Source organism: Carlito syrichta, unplaced genomic scaffold (assembly GCF_000164805.1).
Source record: "Carlito syrichta isolate Samal-C Ts95f unplaced genomic scaffold, Tarsius_syrichta-2.0.1 Scaffold304715, whole genome shotgun sequence".
NCBI classification, from domain to species: Eukaryota; Metazoa; Chordata; class Mammalia; order Primates; family Tarsiidae; genus Carlito; species Carlito syrichta.
The window spans coordinates 403,383-426,724 of NW_007248811.1; the positions used below are offsets into that span (position 1 = coordinate 403,383).

Consider the following 23,342-nt stretch of genomic DNA (forward strand, 5'->3'; position numbering starts at 1 on the left):
ATTGTTGTACTTCTGGAATTTCTAATACCACTTCAAAATGGTCTTGTGCTCTTCTAATGACAACTGTGCTTCTGCCATTTTCTTTGACTGTCCTTCCTGTTGCATGGTGGCGCTAGCATTCATTTGATTAATGCCATCTCTTGAGCAAAAGTCTTACTACATATTGCTACTGTTATGCAGTTCAACTCCGAAAAGTAATACCTACATAGATGACATCTCTTAAAAAGTATATTTACTTTTTTGGCACCCCTGGGTATATGTATATATATTTGTCAAAACTCTTCACATGATACACTTACAGATCCATATGAAATATTCCTCTATACAAAATGCCATATATATAATTTTAAAAGAAGTCAATTAGCTGATATTTAATATTATAATATTTTTTAGTAAAATATAGATTTTTGACTACCATGGCCCAAATTCTCATGCAGCAACTATCAATGTGGCAAGTGTGAATCGAGGTGTACAGGGAGGGTCAAATACAAATGAGAATCTGAAGACTTAGTATGAAAAAATAATGTAAAATATTTTCTTAATATTTTTTATATTGATTATGTGTTGAAATGATAATACCAGGTTGAAAACAGATTCTTACAATTAATTTTACCTTTTAAAAACTTTTTTTTTGAATCAGGGTCTCACTTTGTCACCCAAGCTGGAATGCAGTAGCATGATCACCACAGGGACAAATGCTGTATGATTTAATTTATGAAGTCCTGTAATGACAAAGAAAAATCTCACCACAGCCTCAACTTCCTGGGCTCGGGAGATCCTTCCACTTCAGCCTCCTGAGTAGCAGGGACTACAGGCATGTACCACCACACCTGGCTAATTTTTTGATGTTTTATAGAGATGAGGTATTGCTACGTTGCCTAGGCTGGTTTTGAACTCCTGGGCTCAAGCAGTCCTCCTGCCTTGGCCTCTCAAAAGGCTGAGATTACAGACATGAGCCACTGTACCCAGCTGAACATTTTTTTTGAAATAAAAAATTTTAATTGTGATAAAATGCAAATAACATAGCATTTCCCATTTTAACCATTCTTAAGTGTATAACTCAGTAGTGTTAAGTATATTCACATTGTTGCCTAACCAATTTCTAGAATATTTTTTGCAAAATGGAAACCCTGTACCCATTAAGCTCCCCATTTTCCTCTCACTGCCCAACTACATGGCTACTTTCTGTCTCTACAAGTTTTACTACTCTTGATGCCTCATGTAAATGAATCGTATAATATTTGTATTTTTGTGACTGATTTTTTCACTTCTTTTTTTTTTTTTTGAATTGGAGTCTCACTCTGTTGCCCAGACTGGAGTGCAGTGGCACGCTCCCGGCCACCGCAGCTTCGACCTGGTGGGCTCTGGTGATCCTTCCGCCTCAGCCTTCCAGGTAGCCAGAACTACAGGTGTGCACTACCATGCCCGGTTAATTTTTTGACTTATTGTAGAGATTTATTGTAGGGCTCAGGCAATCCCCTCACTTCGGCCTCCCAAAGTGCGGGATTACAGGCTGAGTCACTGAGCCTGGCCCTAACCAACTTCTACAAGTAGACCTTCTGTAATTACTTGACATATATCACTGTATAGCAGATACTTTATTGATTAATTTTCTATTTTTATTATTATAGATATGTGGGTTACAAGTCAGGATTAGTTACACAGGCAGGCTTCAGGCAGGTAAAGTTTGGACCTCCAACGGGCCCTCACTTCCCCTGGTCTAGGAAGGACCAGGTACCCTTTGTGATGTACGTGCCCCTTCCCTCCCTTGAATAATTTTCTAATAAAATTTCACTATCAAATTTGGTGTATGTATGTCTAGGAAAAACATTCTGACTGAAAATTTGCAAGGTACTTTTACGTTTCATTTTTTGAAACTGTGGCAGGGCCAGGCGCAGTGGCTCACACCTGTAATCCTGACACTTTGGGAGGCTGAGGATCGCTTGAGGCCAGGATTCTGAGGCCAGTCTGGGCAACATAGCAAGACCCTGTCTACACACACACACACACACACACACACACACACACACACACACACACACACACAATATTAGCCAGGCATGGTGGCATGTGCTTGTAGTCCTAGTTTCTTGGGAGGTTAAAGCGGAGTAAATGCTTGAGCCCAGGAGTTCGAGCCTGCAGTGAACCAGAATTGAACCACTGCACTCTAGCTTGGGTGACAGGGTGAGACCCTCTTTGAAAAATTAAAAAAAAAAATCTTGCAGTAGATTAAGGGAAATGGCACCTTCTTGAAAAATTTCAATGATAAGAATATAATTATATATGATTACAATTCTATTAAGTGAGAGTTATTTCAAACCACATGACCAAAGAAAGTACAAGAGAAATTCAGCTGTATTTTGTCTTTTGCTGTTTGATGGCTGTCAGTTCCAGAGAAATGCTAGGGCAGAAGAATATATAAAGTTGACAGTGTCCTAAAGGGTATCTGGGGGCCCTGTTTAAGTCCTGGTATAATAATTGATTTTCATAATACCAGGATTGTATCCATTGTTCCCTGGAGGTATCTGTTGAATGCCAATATAACACTAGTCAAGGAGCTTATAAATACTGGGTATTTCTTTGCTTCCTTAAAAAGAACTTGGACATAGAGTCTCATGGGCAGATCAGGGTACAGATTATTTTATGTGAACTTATTCCATCTTTTTTTTTTTTTTTGAGTTGGAGTCTCACTCTGTCACCCGGACTGGGAGTGCAGTGGCCGCTGCCGGCCACTGCAGCCTCCACCTGCCGGGCTCCGGCGATCCTTCCGCCTCAGCCTTCCGAGTAGCCGGAATTACAGGCATGCGCTACCACGCCTGGATAATTTTTTGATTTATTGCAGAGGTGAGGTCTCACTGCCCAGGCGGGTCTCAAACCCGTGGGCTCAGGCAATCCACTCACCTCGGCCTCCTAAAGGCGCGGGATTACAGGCTGAGCCACCGAGCCCGGCTTTATTCCATCTTTTTAGATCCTTTTTGCAGAATGAGTTGAAACAAATACCTTTCTGAGAGCAGAACTATAGGATTCGCTTATATTTGATTTACTAAGAATCTAGTTTCTTTTCTTTTGTCTTTTTGCTTTTGGAGGCCATTCCAGTCTTGAGTACTGGAGAGCTGCCCGAAGTTGGGAAACATTAAAACATTAAAAATGGTGGCCATCCTCTTTTTAGAGTCTTGGTTTAATTTTCCCAATTGGTTTTTCTATTTATGTCTCTTGGGCCTTTGGCTGATTGATCACACAGGGATTTGTCATATTGCCTTCTTCTTTGAATCAAATGTAGACATAGCAACTAAAAATAAACATGACGTGGATATTAGAGGAGCAGGGGCCTTCTTTGCCTGGGGAGCTAGGATACTTGCTTGCTGTTGCTAAGATGTTTTCTGGCTTTAGCACAGCATCAATCATTGGGAGTGCAGCTGTGTTTTTGGAATAGAGAGCTGATAGAAGTGCAAAGGCACGCTGATGAGTATTATCCTGAACAATGGATACTGATGTAAATCACTATGCATAATCTATAATATTGTCCCCATTTTTGTAAGTCTTTGTGCTATGATTGTGTATGATTAGCTGTGCTAAGAACTAGAAGTATGCCAAAGCATCATTTCCATTTTCAGAATAGTTTTGTCAGAAATCTGAAAGATAAGTAAATATACCAGACTGTTGCATTTCAGCTCTCTGTAGCATTGTGAGTGGCTAATGGTTTTGACAGTAGAATCTGGCTGACCATTAGATTCATTACTTTGACTTGATACCATTTTTTAATTGCATTCTGAAAAGACAAGCAGAGATTGAGTGTGAAGATTCCTTAAATAATTACAGGGGTGAGAAACTGTTCTACCCAGAAAGTTTGCCCTAGGAAAGAAGGACCTTTCTATAGGGCACTGGTTAAGAGCCAGCCTGCCTGGGTTAAGACGCTGGCTTGCCACAGATGACTGTGTGATCTTGGGGACATTACTTAGCTCCTTCATGTCTGTTTCCACATCTGTAAAGGAAGAGTAATGATAGTTTTATCTTACAGAGTTGTTGTGAGGATTAAATGAGTTAATATTTACAAATCCGTAATACTGTGCCTGGCACTATGTAAATTTTACCTGTTATCATTTGTCACTTATTATTGTACTTATGCAATATCATATCCTTTTTCTTGGTTGCCGGACTAAAGAATGAACTGGAAGATCAGTTCCAAACCTGAATTTGTTCTGCAGTGATTTGGCAACATTAAAAATGTCAAGCCAGAATATTTTGATTAAACCGTAGCATTTTAAAAATCATGACATTATTATAGGAGTCATCATTGTGTCTAAATCAAAAGTCAGTCTATATTTAGTGCTCTGGAATTTTTTCTCAAAAATGATTCATCTTTTGGCCAATGAATTCCCCTTTTTGCAATTTGTAAACCAAGTCTCACTTCAGCTTCTCTGCTTTCTGGTCCTAAAGAATTGCCTCTGCCTCGCTTTGTGATGTCAAAGAACGATGGGGAGATGCGATTTGGGAACCCGGCTGAACTGCATGGAGCTAAGGTTCAGGTTCCATATTTAACTACGGAAAAAAATTCCTTCAAGAGAATGGACGATGAGGATAAACAGGTAAACCATCTGAGCAGTCATGTTCATTTGATTCTGACCATGAAACCTTGTGTACAGGGCCTCATATCTGTAGCAAATCTCACCATCTGGAACACAATTATAGACTTGGAAGTGAGCCACTAAAGTTTCCGTGTATCAAGAAAAAGAGGTTGATGCATAGGAATTACCATGAGCCACCCATAGGCCCTTTAGAGCTTACTTTAAAGTAGAATTGTGTCTAAAATAAGGCTACTGATTTAATACACTTATTGATTTCTCTGGGTCAGTGGTTTCCTAAATGGGTTCTTTGCAGTGTAACTTCCAAGAGTTTTTAATAGGTCTTCTTCTCCAAAAGAAAGTCTGAAAAAAGGTTTCTCTGATTAAATGTGTTTGGAGAATGCTGTTTCATATCTTATTCTTGGGGGAAAAACTCAATCCTCCATCTTGGAAATTTATAGTGCACATTAACATGGTAAAGGCCCTGAGAAGTTCTGCAGTGAAGAAACCCAGAGATCTGTGCTTACTAAACTTTTTTCATCAGGGATTCCTTTCTTGGGGAACATATTTGGAATGCCATCTTGGAAAATGCTGCCATTACCCCTTTAGCAGATTTGGAACTAGAGTAGGAAGGATGGCTTTTAAAATTAAGCCACTAGTTGCAATAGTGAGATGGTGATTGGTGGGTACAAAATTCTAAAATCTCAGAAAGGGATAAATAGACTACATGTTAGTAAACCCTGTGGGCATCAAGGTATAGCTCATCTTTCTAATACAGATACTGAATCACACAGAGAAATCAAAGTGTACTCGACATGGTGTCTCTTGTAAGGTAAAGGAATTTGTTATATTTTAGGAAGACTTGAATCAAAATGTTTTAACAATGCAATGAATATTAACAATGCAATGGAAAACTAACTTCTATGGCTCATCCTGATGATGCTGGATATATGAGGTATTGCTACAGATATTGCATATTCCTAGTTTAAGGAAGGTGTAACATATCCTGTTGAACAATGTCTTGTAATGTTGCCTTCATGATTCTGATACATTTTTAACCAGTTCTTCAGGAATGTATTTAAAAAGGAGGGGAGGCTATAGGAATTTTCGGTCTATATTTTTTGACATGTTCTTCCACCAGCATTTGGTGAGAAAAGAGGGTCCACTGTCCCACAGTGGTTGATGCCCTGGGAATTTTCTAGACCCAGTCCCTGGCTGTGTAAATGTCGACACATCCTTTCACTTCAGGCTGAGTTTATGCTAGGCACACCCAGTCTGTGGGTGTGAGCTCACCCTTCAGTACAAATACATTTTACTTTTTCTTGAAAAAGAGTATTTGATCAGTATCTCAGACTGCATATTTCTCTTTAGATCAAGGGAGCCTGTGTAGTCTCTGTGTTCATTAAAAAAAAAAAAAAAGCATTGTTGCCTTTTTACTTGGGTATTCCAGAGTTACCAGCCTATTGGTTGTGTTTACCAAAAAAAGAGGAAACCCAACAACAGATGAGGTTGCTTACCTTGCCTAAAGTTCTACATCAGGTACATATTCAAATTAGGGTTCAAATTGCAGCTTGTTAAAGGCTTCGTCCTCTTATTTAAGAGTAAGCTAGTTGGAGTGGTTTACCCATAAGGATTGTTTTGCAATCTCTCATTGTAAAAAAAGCTAGCATTTTCTTTTGACATAGTAAGTTCTAAGAATATTTAGCATTATGCATTTAAAAATATATTTTAATATTCACATTTGTTAAAAGACTTGATAAGTATAAATCCAGGAAAATCCACAAAGAGATCACAGCTGGGGGTATGAATGTTATTTCATGTGATCAGTGTCTTGCATTTTCCAAAGGAAAATATTATTGGAATAACTTGAAAGTGTTTCAGGCTGGTTTTAGTAATTTAGGTAACTCAGTACTGATGAGACTTTATTCTCTGGGAGACTTTTGAATTCTCAGATACTGCTGTTTAACCATGCTGCATTTTTGAGAAAACACCCCCCCCATTTGTTAAATCAGCTGGGTCACCAGCAGTAGAGTTGCATTATGCTTCCTGCCTGCAGCTCAGAATGCCAGGCTTCTCAAGTGGTCGCCTCTGAACTCTGCTCTGGTTCTTTGAAGCAGGAAACACAGTCTCCCACGATGTCACCCCTCGCCTCCCCTCCTTCTTCCCCGCCTCATTACCAGAGGGTGCCCTTGAGCCATGGCTACAGCAAACTGCGGAGCGGCACAGAACAGATGCATCCAGGTAAGAGGCGACCTGGGGGTCAGCTGTCCCAGGCAGTGTCTTAGAGACTCCTTAATCTACCAGGCAGCAATGCCACCAGCTGCTTAATTTCCTGATTTAATTACTCTTGTCTTTGGAAACATGACTTGATTTAATTTTATATTCTCAAGGAAGATTTAAAAAAAATGAAATTAAATATATCTCAGTAATGCTTTGTCTCCTGTCCTAGAAATTAGTTCATCTTTAGACTTGTAAACAACTATTTAGATGATTTAGTCTTCATATACAGATTTCATTAAACAAGAACATAGCATGTTAAGGATTTGTATTTTTTTGGACTTGTTATTCCTTTCTGCAAATACACCAAGCATATTTATATAATAACTGCTTTTATGAAATTTCTTAAAGAATACAACTATGCAAAGGCAGAAGAGTTGATCCAACCTTTAAAGACTGAGCGCATACCTGAAAATATGTAGGTCTTGTGTTTTGGAATAAGGATTAAGGAAATGCTTGAGATAGCATTTTGCTGAGAGGTATGTAACGCGCACAGTTGTAGGGTTGCCTTCTAACTCACATTTATGCTCTGCTGGACTTGTTAGTGGTAAAATATGTTAGTTGGTTCTGAGGATGACTTGCAGAGTTGGCTGCTCAGGCTGCAATGCTTAAAGTGCCATAAATTTACTGCAGTGTGTTGTTCTCCTGGGGTTCAGACTCTTAGTTTAAGATATGACCAATTAAAGATATTCTTGAATGGATATCTGTACCCTTCCCCCTTTTTATTTTGTGGGCTCTGGCCCAAAATGACCCAGATTCTGCAGGTTTTTGCTGCACTGAAAATAGTAGTGACTTCTAGAGGGACACAGAAACAAAAGTGTGTGCTAGGCTAAACTAAAGAGAGGCTGTAATCTTGCAGAGAGAAACGAATATGGCATAATAGCAATAGCTTTTGACTGGAAGCAGGTGTGGGCTTCTGTGACTAGCTGTAGGACTTTGGGCAAGCCATTTGACATCTCTGAGCCAGGATTTTGTCTCCTCTCTGAAAATGGAGTAACAGTATCCTAGAGGGCTGTTAAGGAGGATTAAGTGAGAACATGAGTATAAAATCTGTTTGGAAATTAAGTTCTATGCACATGCAAGATGGTGTTGCTAATGGATAGTAGCAAAAAATCACTCTCCTGCAACTTAAGTATCCTGTTAGGGTCAGAAACTAAATGGGGTTGAGAATTCTTCATTTTTTTCTTATAGTTTTTCCTGCCTGATTTTCCTCTTGTTAGAAGTGTTTTTTTTTTTTTTTTTTTCCTATTTCTAATCTTATTTGAGCTTGGAAGTTGGTTTTTAATTCACAGATGAATCTGTTTTGTTCTACCAAGTCACTCTTGTCACCAAGTTCTACCTTTGATATCCTGTTAAAACTTGTCTGTACTCTCCTCTCTCTCTACTTCAGCCTGTGCCAAGGCTGTCCATGCCTTCATTCCCTTCTATACTTTTTAAAAAGTGAGTTACAATTTACATATGATAAAATGCACACATTTTAAATCTTAAATTTGAGTTTTAACAAATGGATGTGCTCATGTAACCACTACTTCGATCAAGAATAGAAAGTTTTCATCAAGCCTGAGATGCCCCTTCTGGTCACTCCCTGCCCCCCAAAGCAAGCACTATTCTGATATTTATCACCATTGGTTAGTTTTGCCTCTTCTAGAATTTCATACAAATGGAAACATACAGAATGACTGACTATACTCATATGTGTCTGCTAGCTTTCCCTCAGCATAATAGTTGAAATTTATCCATGTTGTTGCATCAATAGTTTATTTCTTTTTATTATTCAGTAGCATTCTTCTGTTGCTGGACATGAGTTGATTCCAGCATTTGACTATTATGAATAAGGATACTATGAACATGTCTGAGTCCTTTTGTGACACGCTGTCATTTCCTTGGCACCTAGGTATGGAGTCGCTGGGTATTAGGGTAGGTGTGTATAAAACTGCCAAACAGTTTCAGTTTACCAATGAACTTCAGAGTGATGGATGCTTTAGAATTTTTTTGTACACCTTTGATTGGAGAAAGGTGGTACTCCTAGTTCCTTGTTAAACCTTTTGTAAGGGGATCAAAGAATTATTTGTTTTGCATTGTGTTGCATGTTTTGGGTTTCATTTGGGAAGTAAGTCAAGTAATATTTACTTTTTAACCACCTGAGTTCAGGTCCAGTTGAGGAAGGAGCCAGAAATCAGACTGATAATGGCCTGAATATCAGCTTTGTTACTGATAGAGTTGATCAGAGTGCATTTGTGACAGAATGGACTTCAGATACTCACCTTATCAGTCACAGGCAGGCTTGGCGATCCCAGGCTTCTCACACAAGTAGCAAGAGAGAATCTGCCTCTCTTAGAAATGACTCCCCAGATAGCTGAATCTTCATCTAAGTCTTACTGATAAGATATATCTGTCTCTTCTAAGGGAAGGCCCCGTGGGTGAGGGATGGGCACCAAGGGCCAGATGGTGGCCTGCTCCCCCTCCCCCATGTGCCTCCCCTGGGCAGTAGTAGCTCTTATAGGAAGCAGAGGCATGTGGAATTCTCTTCCTAGGGAAAGCTTGTGACCATTAGGACTCCAACCACCCTACGGTTTACTGTGTTCAAAACCTTTCGGCAGAGCACAGTTGGTATTAAGGATTTAATTCAGTGTGCCATCAACATGGAATAATTTAACAAATCCTACTTCTCAGAAAACAATGCCTGCTACCAGCTGAGTCTTACTTTTAAAGATTTGGATTATTGTACTCTGTGTATGGGGTAGGGAGGGAAACCCCAGAATTTATTTATAGAGAATTGTGTATTTATTCTTACATGTTTAAGCTTCAGTCACCTTCAAATTTTACTCTGTTTGGCTCAATACACCTATTGAGATACTTTTTTCACGGCCCCAAATAGTTTTTGATGCCTTTTATTCTGCTGTTTTGTTTCACCTCTTCCATATCAGCAACGTGTTTCCCTTTGAGGACTTTTTTCTTTGGGGTGGGTGGTAGGGGATAGGGGTAGTTGCTTGGAGTGAGATTGGGTGAATAGGGAGGATGGGACACGGGGGTCATGCTGTTTTTGGCGAAAAACTACTAAACACTCACCATGGTGTGAGCAGGTGAGCTTGTAAATCACTCATCATGAAATGGGCAAACACATTGAAAGAATCTTCCCTCCAAAAATTTTAACTGAAGCAGAACACAGCCTTTCACAACAATGCTAGCTGGTACTCTGATGCCAAGGGGTTCCTAGAATAAGGCCTTCCCTTAGAAGGGACAGAATACTTACCTAGTGGGGGAAGCCTATACTACAAGGTGCCCACCTTCTAAAAAAAATAATTTTTTTTTTGGTACCCCTCGTATTTTTTTTTAAAGCAGTTTTAATACTTTTAGTCACTCTTAGCAGGTTCTGAAAATCCACTTAGTGGTTTTCCGGGCAATCATTTTGCTATTTTAATGTGTGTTAATATATTTTAATGTGTTATAATGTTATGTTCCAATTGCTAGGAAGAAATACAAAAAACACATGTGAACCCAAGAATGATTTGTTGTTCTTGGTGTGCTATTGTTGTACCTTAATTTTAAAAAGATCAAACTATGATAAACATGGTGCTATACCAGGCTGCTCTGCTCTCCACCTCATTTCATTTATAAGTAAACTACAGAAAGAAAGCATTTTACTTATTTATATACTTTTAAGAACTCGAACTATTAACCTACAACAATGAGAAATGATTTCAGGTTGGGTGATAGTGTCTCCTTTCTGTTGGAGCTGAATACTACCTGGTTATGTTTAACTGTCTCCCTGCCATATTGGCGAGGTCATTATTATGTGTTCTACAAGTAAAAGGAGTAAAAAAATAAATTCATTTTTGTGGCTTAAAATCTTATTTTAAAGGCAGCAATTTTTTTTTGAAGTTTGGTTATTGAATAATTCAGTAATAAACATAGAATACATATATTTAATCACTTTTATATTTTTTCCTACTTGCTTTTCCATTCTGTCTGATAAAGAAGATAGTGCCATTTATTTTTCAAAAATGAAATAAATGGTAATGTTGATTCTTAGTGCTTAAAATACATATTAGTTTTTTTTCTTGAGGGGATGGTGATAAATGGAAAACGTTTACATGGGGGATATGTAGATTTTCCTTATATTTAGAATTTGAACACTTATGACATGACGCTTTTCTAGCTATTGCTGTTTTCTGTTTCAGTTGAGGTTCTCACTGTTCCATCCTCACAATTTATTCATAGTCTTAATCCAATACAAATGTTTTTCTGTCTTATCATGAATTGGTTGAATGTCTTTATATTATTTAGTGAAATTATACCCAAGAGCATCAGGATTTGCCTGTTCTGGGGTTCCTGTGAGCATACACTCTTAATTCCATTGCCAATTTTTCCTTGAAAAACAGAGGCTGTATCTGTTTGATTGTGATGTCATAATTTTTGGGTGGCATCTTTGCATACCATGCTGACTTTCCCTCCTGTTTCAGCTCCTTATGAAGCCAGACAGCCCCTTGTCCAGTCTGAGGGACCCTCATCAGGAGGCCCAGGAACCAAGCCCCTTCGGCATCAGGCCTCCCTTATTCGGGTAAGTGATGATGTGGAGTGGTGCCAATGGGAGAGTGGAGACACGCTTTTAGACTTTGGGGATGAAGCTTTTTGATGGGCCTCTTTTTCTTTGCATGGAAGATATAAAACTGCCTCCTTATGCAAATGTTGTGCTTCTTGTTCTGTACGTTATATATTTTTCCAAATATTTTCTACTATGTATGTTTCTACTCCTTTTCAGAGTCTCTAGAATAAACCTGGTTGGTTCTTGATATTTAGTGTGTCTAATGTATCCTTCCACCTTCCCCTCCCTAGTTGGTAGGCTCCACCTTCAGAAGAACTTTGCTTTCTCTAAGGCAGCCTAACTTGTCTCTGCCTTATTCTTTATTATTACTCATTCAGTGCATTGTCAATTGTTTTCCATGTATTTTGTGCCTCTAATTATGTGGCAAACTTTTGAAAGAGGTAAGCCTTCTGTATTTTTTCTTAGTGCCAGGGCCACTGTTGTTTGGAGAACAGTTATTTTACAGGTGGCAGCGGCTACTGTTTCCTTTATGTAATAGATACAAAAATATTATGGCAAAAGCACAGGTGATGTCTCCTTTTCTTCTGGCTATACCACAGCTTAGGCAATTTCAGTTTCTCTTCTTTTTCTCTAGTGTTTTCCTTTGGATAAAGAGCTCTTATTTTTTTTTTTCTGTGTCAGCAGCTGTTTCCTTGTGTAGTATCTCTGGGTCCTGTGCTGGGGAAGTTATATTCTTAAAGAAGGGTGTGTGTGTGTTGTTGATATGAGAAATTACAAAAAAACTAGGTTTAATATTTCACACTGAAGACAAGAGAAAGTAGAGTGGTTTATATAACATTTCAATTGTGTAACTCAGGAAGGAGTATTTGTGCACAGAGAGTTCTACTCAGAATAAAAGCATGGTGTCAGACACTCCCATAAAGAAGTGGACTGCTTCCGGGCTCGGTGGCTCAACCTGTAATTCCAGCGCTTTGGGAGGCCGAGGTGAGTGGATTGCCTGAGCCCGTGGGTTTGAGACCCGCCTGGGCAACTTGGCGAGACCTCATCTCTACAAGAAATCAAAAATTAGCTGGGTGTGGTAGCATGCGCCTGTAGTTCCAGCTACTCAGAAGGCTGAGGCGGAAGGATCGCCGGAGCCCAGCAGGTCGAGGTTGTGGTGGCCGGGAGTGGCCACTGCACTCCAGTCTGGGTTACAGAGTGAGACTCCAACTCAAAAAAAAAAAAAGAAGTGGACTGCTAGTCTGAAACAGAATAAACGAAGTCTGAGGGAGATCCTGGTGTTCACTGAATACCTCCTGGGGATGGGCACTATGTTAGACATGTGACAGAGTTTGATCTTCTAAGGTGGTACTCTGTGTACAAAGAATTTCTTAAAGATAATAATTCAGCTAGTTATTTATATTTAACCATAAGATCTAGGTACTGCTATCCCTATTAGTATAGATGAGCTGACTGTGGCTGAGAGAGGTCAAATAGCTGATCTAAGGTTTCACTCATAACTAGTAAGTAGCAGAGCTACAAGTTGAATCCAGGCCTGTCCAATGTCAAAACCTGCACCTTTAGATATTAATGCTTTGTCCTATATTAGAGTCCTATATTGCAAGGAGACTAGGTTCTAGGGTTGCTGCATAAACAAATGTTGAGTGTAGTACAAAAATATTCTTGAAAGTGCCTTCTTGGTACCACACTGAATAACCAATATACCATTTTCTTCTGGGGACAGTGCAGCTTAGTTTTACCCTCAAGTTGGAATAGGCAGTTGTTTCTTCAGCTGAGCCCCAGATGGAGTAGTTGGCTGCCTTTAGAGGTCCCGTGGTACAAAAATATGTGCCTTTCAACATGAGAATCACATCCACTGTGGAGCAAGGCTTACATTAGCAAAGGTATCAAAGGCACTGGTATTCATCCCCAGACTCTCCAGGGCGTGACTTTGCAGGTTCCTGCAGTGTTCTGGCTCTACAGAGACCAAGTCCTGAATGGTTAGAATGATGGTCAAATAAGCAGTGAATCCTGAGCTTTCCCGTGGTAGGACAAAGTTTGCCAGACTCTTTCTACCTTGTCCCCAGGATGGGATGGTCATAGGTGCTCACCTGGATTGGTGCCCTGTGATTTCTCTTCTAATCTCTAGGTCCCCTTTTCTGCTGACAAACATGTTTCTTGAGTCCTTCACCCAACTGATATTTACTGAACACTTATTAGTGCCAGGTACTGTGTGGAGAATACAAAAATGATGTATAACACTGCTGCCCTCATGGAGCTGCCCTCATAGCACCTTGTGGAGCTATTAGAGACATGGTCATTAACCAAACTGTCACAGAGTAAATATGTAATTATAATATGTGATGTGAGAAGAAATTACATAGTGCTTTGAGGATGAAAATAGGGGAGGGGTGGGATGGATGTGACTCAACCTTGAGAGTTAGGGCTGACCCAAAAGGCTTCTGGGGGGAGCAACATTTGAGTTGGAATGAGAAAGATACATAGGTGTTAACCAGGTGAGGGAGTGGGAAAGGGGGAGCAGGCAAGAAGATGGTGGAAAGTGCATGTACAAACATTTTCTGTGTGTTTGGCATTTGAGCACATCATCTCTTTCAATGCCCACAAACTATCTTATGATGAGGTAATTACTGTTGTTATCCCATTTTTCACATGAAGAAACCTGAGGCTTAGAGCCCTTATATAATTTGCTCAATGCCATAGCTAGGAAATGGCAGGACTGGTGTTCAAGCACTGGCCACAAATCCTCCACTCTGGCTCAGGAACTGGATAGATGGTGATGTCATCTGTAGAGCTAGAAAGCCCTGGATGAAACACTGGCATCAGGGAAAGAACATGAGTTCAGTATTGGATGTCAGGAATTGAGCTTTTGAGATAACCCAGAGGAGATGTCAGAGAATTGGTAGGTTATATGGGTCTGGAGCTTTGGGGAAAGCTGAGGCTGGACATAGGTATTTGGTAGCAATTGGCTATCAGAAGGTCTCATGGTATAGTACAGAAAAAAAAAAAGTTCTCACCCAGGTCTAGCCAAACTCTGTGTGACCTTGGGCAAATTTCTTCTCTATTCTGTATTGTGAATGACTTCAAATGGATTGCACAGTTTATTGTAACAATCTGCAACTGTCTGAGTATCGTAATATTTGTTTGGCATCAGTGGAGGTCCCCCACCCCATTAAGAGCATGGCCTTCTGTTTAAGATGAGTGTAAGGGCCTGCTCAGGACAACAGTCTGTGGTTTTCATAGTTGATGTGTTTTTCTTTCCTCAGTTCTTAGGTTTCCTTCTTATGCCTGTTAACTTGGCTTGGCTGGACTCCCTGTTCCAGAAAGCAAAATGCCAACCTGAATTAGTCATGTAGATGATGGGATTTGAAGTGAAGGTTTTTGGTGGCAAGGGATTAGTGTTTATTGGGCATGGTGTTGGGCTAGCCTGGGTGACTAATTCCCCTCATGTTGCCATGTTAATGTGCTGATGGCAAATTCTTCTAGCTTTCTGTGTGGTCTTGTATTTGAGTCCTTCCTGCCTTAATTAGAAGGGGGCATGGCCGCTAGGTCCTGTGGGGAGGGCTTTAGGGACCCCTCACTGGTGCTCTGGTGGCCCATGGTCTTGGCATTTTAGAGGTTCTTATGTCAAATTCAGTGCTCAAACAGTGGAATGAGTAGTCTTTCTGCTTAATGTTTTAGGAATTTCACTTTTGTTCAGGTGTTGGATTTTTTTTTTTTTTTTTTTTTTGCTTTGCGATTTCAGATACTAAACATATCCTATGTTGGTGGATGGTTGATAATTATTTGTAAATAAATTATAACTTTTATTTCCTGCTTCATCTGTTATCATGTGTTTAGGGTCAGTTTGTGGTTTACTTTTCAGTTATCCTAAACATTCAGGTGATGTAGTCATTTGTAATTCTGTTGGCAGAGGACTTAGAATTGTATCTTCTGCTTCCACTGTACTCCACTGCCTCTATTTTTGCCAAGCTTGCCAGAAAGTTTGTGTCAAGTCCTTGGCTTATTTGACTTCTTGGCAGCTTTTGACATTGACCACCTTCTTGAAATGCTCTTGTCATCTGGTGTCCATGATGCCAGCTCTCCTGGTTTTCTTCCTGCTTCTGTGGCTCCCTTTTCCTGAGCTCTCTTTTACTCCTCTTTCATTTGCCTGCTCCTTACATGCTGTGATCCCTGGGCCCACTTCTCTCTCTGCTTCCTTTTTAGCTCCATGATGGCTGATGACCACATAGCTCTATCTGCCAGACATCCTCACTTGAATGTCCCACTGTTCAACTGACATATCTTTCCCACCAAACCAGCTTTTTACCCCACTCCTGGCTCCACCCACCCATGAGCACGGGCCAGAATGCTGGTCATTGTCTTTGACTCATCTCCCACTACATATGCCTGATCAGTCCCAAGTCCTGGACATTTTACTTTCCAAATAACTCTTGTCTGTCCATCTCTCTGCACATCTTGGTTCAGGCCATGATCCTCTGGTCACCAAATCTTTTATACTAGCCTACAATTCTTCTTGCTTCCACTCTTGCCTTCTTTCAATCCATTATTCCCACTGCAGACAAAAACAATCTTGAAAACACAAATCTGATCATCCTACTGAATTGATGGCACTCTCTGCCCATGGCTCTCAGTGTGTCATCCACATTCCATCCCATGTAGCTTGCAGGGCCCTGCTCTCTGGCCCCTGTATACTTCTCCACCCGCACAGCTCACTGCCACTCTCCCTCTATGCTCTGGCTATTTTCCGTATTGTCAGTGTGGGAACCTTACTTGTCGCCTTCAATTTTGCCATCTTTGTTTTCTTCTTTGTCTCAGTTTATCTTTGCTTTTTTTCTCCATTGAGAACATGAAGTATAAGAGTCTTCTAATGTCTTCTTGTACATGTGATGTTTCCATTCTTAAAAGAAAAAGATTCATTGCTCATCTGCTCATTTATCTGTGAAATTCAGCCAGAGGGATGGAAACCTGATGATTATTGGTTTCCCATCTTAGAGGCAACCAGGGTTGCCTGTTTCTTTAGTTCATTTCAGGAATGTTTTATGCATATTAAGGCAAATATAGATATTCATATGTATATATTTATATATAAATAAACTATTTGCAATATATTTTTACCTGATTTTAGGGAGACAGGTTTGGCAAATGAACTATCCTTCCATCTAGATCTCACTAGGAAAAATTATCTTTTGTTTTAAGCCAAAACATACTCATCCTGAAGATAGATGCTGTTGTTTTCTTTCTGGGGTACGAACATGACAGTTTCCTGGAGCATATTCTCAATACTTGCTGCACTTCTTGGTTCAAAGATAAAATCATGACAAACAATTTAGAGACCTCTGTCACTCTGTCATTCCTGGTGGGGGGTGGCGTTGGCTGTATTTTTGGTGCAAATTTTCTAATGAACAGGTAGAGGAGGGGATGTTATGCATCGCTAGCCGACACCCTATTCTTCTAAAAGTCTGTAATTTGAAAGTGTGTACTTAACTTTGTTGTTTCCTTTCTTCCCTGAGTTTCAGCGTATCTCAGTTTCTTGCCATGCTTCCTCCCCTGGACATAATGTAGGCACTTACGTCTAGAAGCAGATGATCTCTGCTCCTTGGGTCCCTCTTGGAATGGTTCTGAAGAGAAAAGCCAAGTATGTAAAAGTTGACAGAAGTAAATATTTCTGAGGCTCTATTCGAGTGGCACTGGCATAAGTCAAAAGAGAATTGGTAGTCACAAGTAAGAGAGTCACATTCTAAAAGTTTTGATGGAAACAGGAGGAAATAATCTTTCTGGAAGCCTGAGGGAACTTTTTGTGGTATGAAAGATATTGTATGGGTAAGCTGGACCAACATACTTGGAGGATATGGAGAACAGAGGATGGAGAATGACTGATGGATTGAGATGGGATTGAGTGAGGTGAGTTAGAGTCGAGTCATGAGAGAGTTGGTCATTTGAATTTGGCAGCGTGAAACAGGTAAACAAGTGGAGCATGCTAGGTACTGCCTCAGTCACTCTGGCTCTCTAGTAGGTTGGACCCACTAGGGTTCTTTTGCAGTTCAGGAATTCTCTACCAAGGCATCATTTGGTACATGTACACATGCGTGTGTTTTCCATGGGGCCTCAGGCATTTTCTTCCTTCCTTTTTTGGGGAGTCGGGGTCTCACTCTGTCACTCAGGCTGGAGTGTAAGTGGCACAATCGTGTCTCAGTGTAGCCTCCAACTCCTGGGCTCAAATCCTTCTGCATCAGCCTCCCAAGTAGCTGGGACTACAGGCATGTGGCACCATACCTTGCTGATTTTTATATTTCTGTTTTGTTTTGTAGAGGTGAGGTCTTGCTATGTTGCCTAGCCTGCTCTCAAATTCTTGGGCTCAAATGATCCTCCTGCCTTGGCCTCCCAAAGTGCTGGGATTACAGGTGTGACTACCACAACTGGCCTCCCTCCTTATTTGTAAATCTTTCCCTTCTCCCTAGTCTGAGAGCACTGACCTTACTCCTGTGAAACACCTCTGTAGTCACTTCTGTACCATGTCACTTCCACATTTGGCTCTCGTGCTTTCCTCCATGCCTCATGTCAGACTCTTAGGCTGATGAGACATCTGAAGAAACATGCGTGAGTATGCCTATGTGTGGGTTAAGTTAAAAAACCTGTGTGGTGGAGAATGAACCATCTGATGATGGCCTCCCTCCTCACAGGGCCACAGTGATAGAGCTCAAAGGTTTTGGTTGCTTGCTTCGGATTATACAGTGAACACAGCTGTTAATTTTTTTTTGGTTCTTGGGTTGTGAGCTTTCAGACACACTTATTCTTCAGGGCAATTGAAGATTTAAAAAATACGTCAGAAATTCAAAAGACACAAAAAAGGCACAGAGTGAAAAGTATCCCTACAGATTTCCCCCTGCCTTTAGCCACCCATCCCAGGGGCAATACAACCCATTTATTTTGTATAGTTCTATACAAAGCATTTTATTTATTTATATAATATTGCATATGGACGTCTTCTTCATACACAAGTGAACATAGTCATTCTTGTATATAATTACATGTAATATACGCAAAATATATAGTTCTACCTTTTACACAAATGGTAGCATGCTATATAGCTCATATACATTTAGCACTTTTTTTAACAATAAGCTTTTAATGGTCTGTAGCAGTACAAAACACTTCCTTATCTTTTTGTGTTTTTACAAATGGATAGTATTTCATTGTCTACACCTTGCATAATTATTTAGCTGGTCCCTTCTGATTGACATCTGGTCCTTCCAATCCCAGCATTGTTTACAGATATATGGGATCAGTTCCCAGAAATGAAATTATTGGGTGAAAATGCCTACACATTTGTAATTTTTGATTGCAGTTTTCAAGTTGGAGGTGGTAGCAGTTCATGCGCTTGCCAACAATGTATGAAAATGTCTGTTTTTTCATACTCTTGTAGACACAATGTGCTAACAGGTTGATGGATCTTTGCTAATCTGATAGGTGAAAAATATATCTCAGTATAGTTTAACTAGCACATCTCTTTATTAGTGGAGTATCTTATGTTTACAAGTCATTTGTATTTCCTTTTCTGTGAGTTTATCCATATACAATGTCACTTTTTCTTTTGGATTATTGATGTTTTCTTATTAGTTTGTTATTCTTAACAGTATGAAACCAGAAATTGGTACCTCTTTTACTTTGGGCCAGAGAGATGCTGTAGTGTGTGTGGAAATGAGGCCCTCAAAGGAGGTTAGAGACCCCAGCTTCTTTTCAGTTCTCAAGAACCCCAGTTCTGCAACAGGGGTTTCCTGTTGATAAGATCATGGCATAAAACTGAATGACTTAGTTTATGGGTTACATATTAGGACTTTTAAAAAGCCTCTGTTCTAAGAGCATTCAGAGCTGGGCGTGTTAGCTCATGCCTGTAATCTCAGCTCTTTGGGAGGCAGAGGTGAGAGGATTGCCTGAGCCCTCGGGTTCAAGACCAGCCTGGGCAACGTGGAGAGACCTCATCCCTACAATAAATAAATAAAAAAAATTATAGCGCACGCCTGTAGTTCCAGCTACTCAGAAGGCTGAGGCAGAAGGATCGCCGGAGCCCAGCAGGTCGAGGTTGCGGTGGCCGGGAGCGGCCACTGCACTCCAGTCTGTGCAAGAGTGAGATTCCAACTCAAAAAAAAAATTAGGGGTTCAAAAAGCCTCTGCTGTTAGAGATGATAAATGTCAACACTGTGGGGGTAGGGGAGAGGAGGAAGAATGGGTTTGATGCATTTTATAAGTATCATATGCCTTTTTCTTGAGATCTTGTTTACCAGATTTGCTCCCCATTTTATTTTAGACCCTAGCTGGCCTTTTACACCGTCTCCTAGCGGGTCAAAGGTTGCTATGTCCTCAGCATGTTCTACTTCACTGAATCTGCTGTAAAAGCCACAAATAGCCAAATGGGCACTATTAGCACAAGGAGGCCCTATTTTGCTTATTCCCCAGCCTCCTGCCTGCCGATTTCCTTGACCTGCTTTTAGTTCTTTTTCTGGCTTTCTAGCCCTTATTTTTGAGGCAAGAAACATTTTATTTCAACAGATTCTGAAGTTTACTTTTCTCAGTGTAAATCATGTTTGGCTATTTCTTATTGCATTCCTCAGGTGCTTACTATGCCCACACTTCTGAACAGTGAAAGAGATGTTAATTACTTGACTTCTTTGCTGGCAGGCACTTGCACTCAAAAGGCAAAAACATTTTGTGTTACACAATGAGAATATCATAGAAACACTGGATTATTGAAAGAAAGATGTCCTCAGGAAATAAGAAGAGGGTACCTGAGATATAAATTGAAAAATGTTTATGGGAAAAGACATGCATTCAGTAAGTATCAGGACCAATTGGGGTATTGCCTTAAGGCTTTGCCAAATTCATGATTAGGCACAGTAGGGTATGGAAAGAGGAAGGTAAAAATGGTAGGCTGGTTCACACTAGAATTCTAACATTGATTTAGTGGTATTTCAGCAGGTTGGCTAGACTTTTTGTTTTTTGTTTGTTTGGGTTTTTTTTTGAGTTGTAGTCTCACTGTGTCTCCCATGCTGGAGTGTAGTGGCATGATCACAGTTTACCACAGCCTCGACCTCCTGGGCTTAGGTGATCCTTCCATCTCAACCTCCCCAGTAGCTGGACTACAGACATGCACCACCACACCTGGCTAATTTTGTATTTTTTGTAGAGACAAGGTCTTGCTATGTTGCCCAGGCTGGTTATAAACTCCTGGGCTCAAGTGATCCTCCTACCTCAGCCTCTCAAAGTGCTGGGATTACAGGTGTGAGCCACCATGCCCGGCTTTGGTTAGACTATTGATGAAAGCAAATGAGCACATTTTATTCGTGGTTTCAGTGTTGATGGTTTTTCCCATAAGGTGTGGAGCATTGCATTGAAGGCTTATGGTGGTCAGGACTTTCATGGTAATAGTTAGGTTCCAGTGATTTCATAGACAAGGAACACCTCTGATTTATCCTCTGAGATAGAGCCAAAAACACCAGATTGAACCCCTGGTCCCAGGCAGTACTTTTATATCTGGAAAGGAAAGGTGTTTAATTCTGCTTATTCCTTGGGACCTTTTGGTTTCAGTTATGTACTAGGCTATGAATATGGAAGCCTTCTTTACAATGGCGTCATCTTAATCCCTAGGTCCGTCAGTATTTCCCTTGATCTCAGGTGAGTAGGTAGTATCATGCTCTCAGTATCCCAACAATAGTCATTACTAACTGAAGTGCTTATTTGGTCCCAGTGCTGTACTGGCCCCTTTCCATTCTCCCGGCAGTCTTGCAAGGTAGGTATCACATTTTCCATTTATCCGTTTGGAGATGCTTGTTAAGTGGCTTCTATGAGCCAGCCAATTTGCCAGGGGAGCAATGAGGACTACACAGTCCTTGCTTTCTTTTCTTTTCTTTTTTTCTTAAAGAAAGATAGATTTATTAAAGGAAAATATGTTGTGAAGGGCACTATGGGCAGGACAACAGAAACAGTGTCTGCTGTCTGCTGCTCACAGTCTTTGCTTTCAAAGCACTTGCAGTCCAGTGGAGGAGATGGACTCAAATCAGATGATTCCACGTATGCATGTAGAAGTGAAAACTGATGACTGAGCTAAAGGCAAGAAATCCAGCTTAAGGCCATGCAGTCAGGGAAGGCTTCTCCAAAGAAGCTGAGATATGACGGAGGAATAGGAATTAACCAGGCCAAGGAAGAATGGTGCTGAGAGGTGAGGCGAGAAGTGGAGGGTTTCGTGCATGTGCCTGGACAAAGGGTGCACCTTGATCAAGGTTCTAAATTGTGGGCAACAGAATCTCCTTTGGCTAGTGTAGGCAAATAGTGACTTATTTATTTTTTAATTTTTTTTAAAGGAGAACAAAATTTTATTACTGCTTATCTGTGGTGGAGAATTAGGGCTATTTTTTTTCTTTTTTAGGGTCTTCTATAATTTCTACATTTTCCAAAAACAATGATAGTAATAAATAAATGTTATAAAATTCACATTTGTTAAAAATCAACTATCATATTAATGTTCTTTTACAAAAAGTCATGTAACTATAATTCATTGCTTTAAATGCACATAGTAAAGTTGCACTAAATATATATAAATATTAGTGTACTTTGAGATGGTTGTGATTAATTATAGTAAGTGTATAAGAACTAATTTATCCATTTGGAAAGTGAGTTATAACTCACATTTCTCAATAGGAAATGTTTATTATCACAAAAAGAATTTAGGATTTTGAAGGTGGGTGTAAGGAGAATTTTATCAAAGACAAAGAACTAAGATTTCTCTTAACTGCTCCATTAATTCTTCCTCCTGGAAACCACTTCAGCTCCTCAAGGATCTACGAGGTCTTCTGAATTGTATGTTCTTTCAGTCCTTAGGTTGTTAAGTTGCTTCTGAAAAATACTGATTTATAATAAGGCATGTGGATAGCCTAAGTCTTTGGAAGGGCTGAAGATACAGACTCTGTTCTGAGTTTGCAAGAATAGCCCCCAAACCCCACAGCAGAGCTGGGCTGCTGACTTTGCCTCTGCCACAATCAGAAAGTGACAGCACTGGGAAACTCGGTGTCAGCTCCAGATCCACACCACACATGACTTAAGCAGCCAAATGAAAGCTTTGTCCCTTGCCTCTTTCACCATGTAAACTTGGGCCTGAATCAGTCTTCCGTGGGTGTCTTCACATGGAACCTAAGTCGCATTTGAAATTCTAGCAGCAAAGATGCTTGAACAGTGGAGTGTGCAGCTAGCCAACCTGTGCAGTGCAGGGAATTATGCTAAGAGGAGGTGGAATGAATGGATGCTGAGTGAACCAGTTTACCATGTTTGGCATGGAGAGTAGACACATTTGAAGAACTAAAAGAAGGCCTCTGTGGCTAGAGCCCAGAGTGGGAGAGAAGTGAGGCTGGAGAAGGAGGCAGGGTCCTGTGGATGATGTGATTGCCTTTCAGGAAGGAGCTGTTGGCTCCGAAGTTAAGTCACCAGTTAGTAACTGATAATCCCAGATTAGAACTCAAGTCTGCCTGCCTGTAGAGCCTGTGCTCTTTTTGCACCTCCAATCAGTGGCCTCATTCTCCAAAGCAGTCCTTAAATTTAGCCCAAGTTCTCAGTGCATCTGTTTTCCATCCGAACTCAGGCTGTCTTGAGTGTGAAGAACATAGTAGAGAAAAGACAGGCAGCCTTGACCTGACCAGCAAGGATGGGGGTGGGAATGTCATTACACTGTTAATGGAAGTCTGTAGACTTGTCAAAGTCTCCTCTTACTGCTGATTTCTCATTTTCTCCTGACTTTCTCCTCTAACCAAAGAGCAAAGTCCTGATAATCGTGAGGGAAAAATGCCCCTCTGGAGCAGCAGATCTTGGCTTCTGATGGAAGAATTAGAGATATGGTTACTAACAAGCATTTTTTATGTTAGTCAAAATAGTGTTAGTGCTACATACTAAAACAACAGTAAAATGCTTGAATA

At 40.3% G+C, this 23,342-nt stretch overlaps 1 protein-coding gene across 1 annotated transcript in view; it reads left to right on the top strand.

Annotated features, from left to right (window-relative positions):
* The window catches only part of REPS2 (RALBP1 associated Eps domain containing 2), a gene marked incomplete at its 5' end in the record, with an annotated part of 227,588 nt that overhangs the window by 68,629 nt on the left and 135,617 nt on the right, over window positions 1–23,342 (top strand). The window contains 3 exons of the mRNA XM_008060764.1: window positions 4,438–4,586; window positions 6,680–6,803; window positions 11,303–11,400. Coding sequence (XP_008058955.1) covers window positions 4,438–4,586; window positions 6,680–6,803; window positions 11,303–11,400 — 371 coding nt within the window. The remainder of the gene's footprint in view (window positions 1–4,437; window positions 4,587–6,679; window positions 6,804–11,302; window positions 11,401–23,342) is intronic.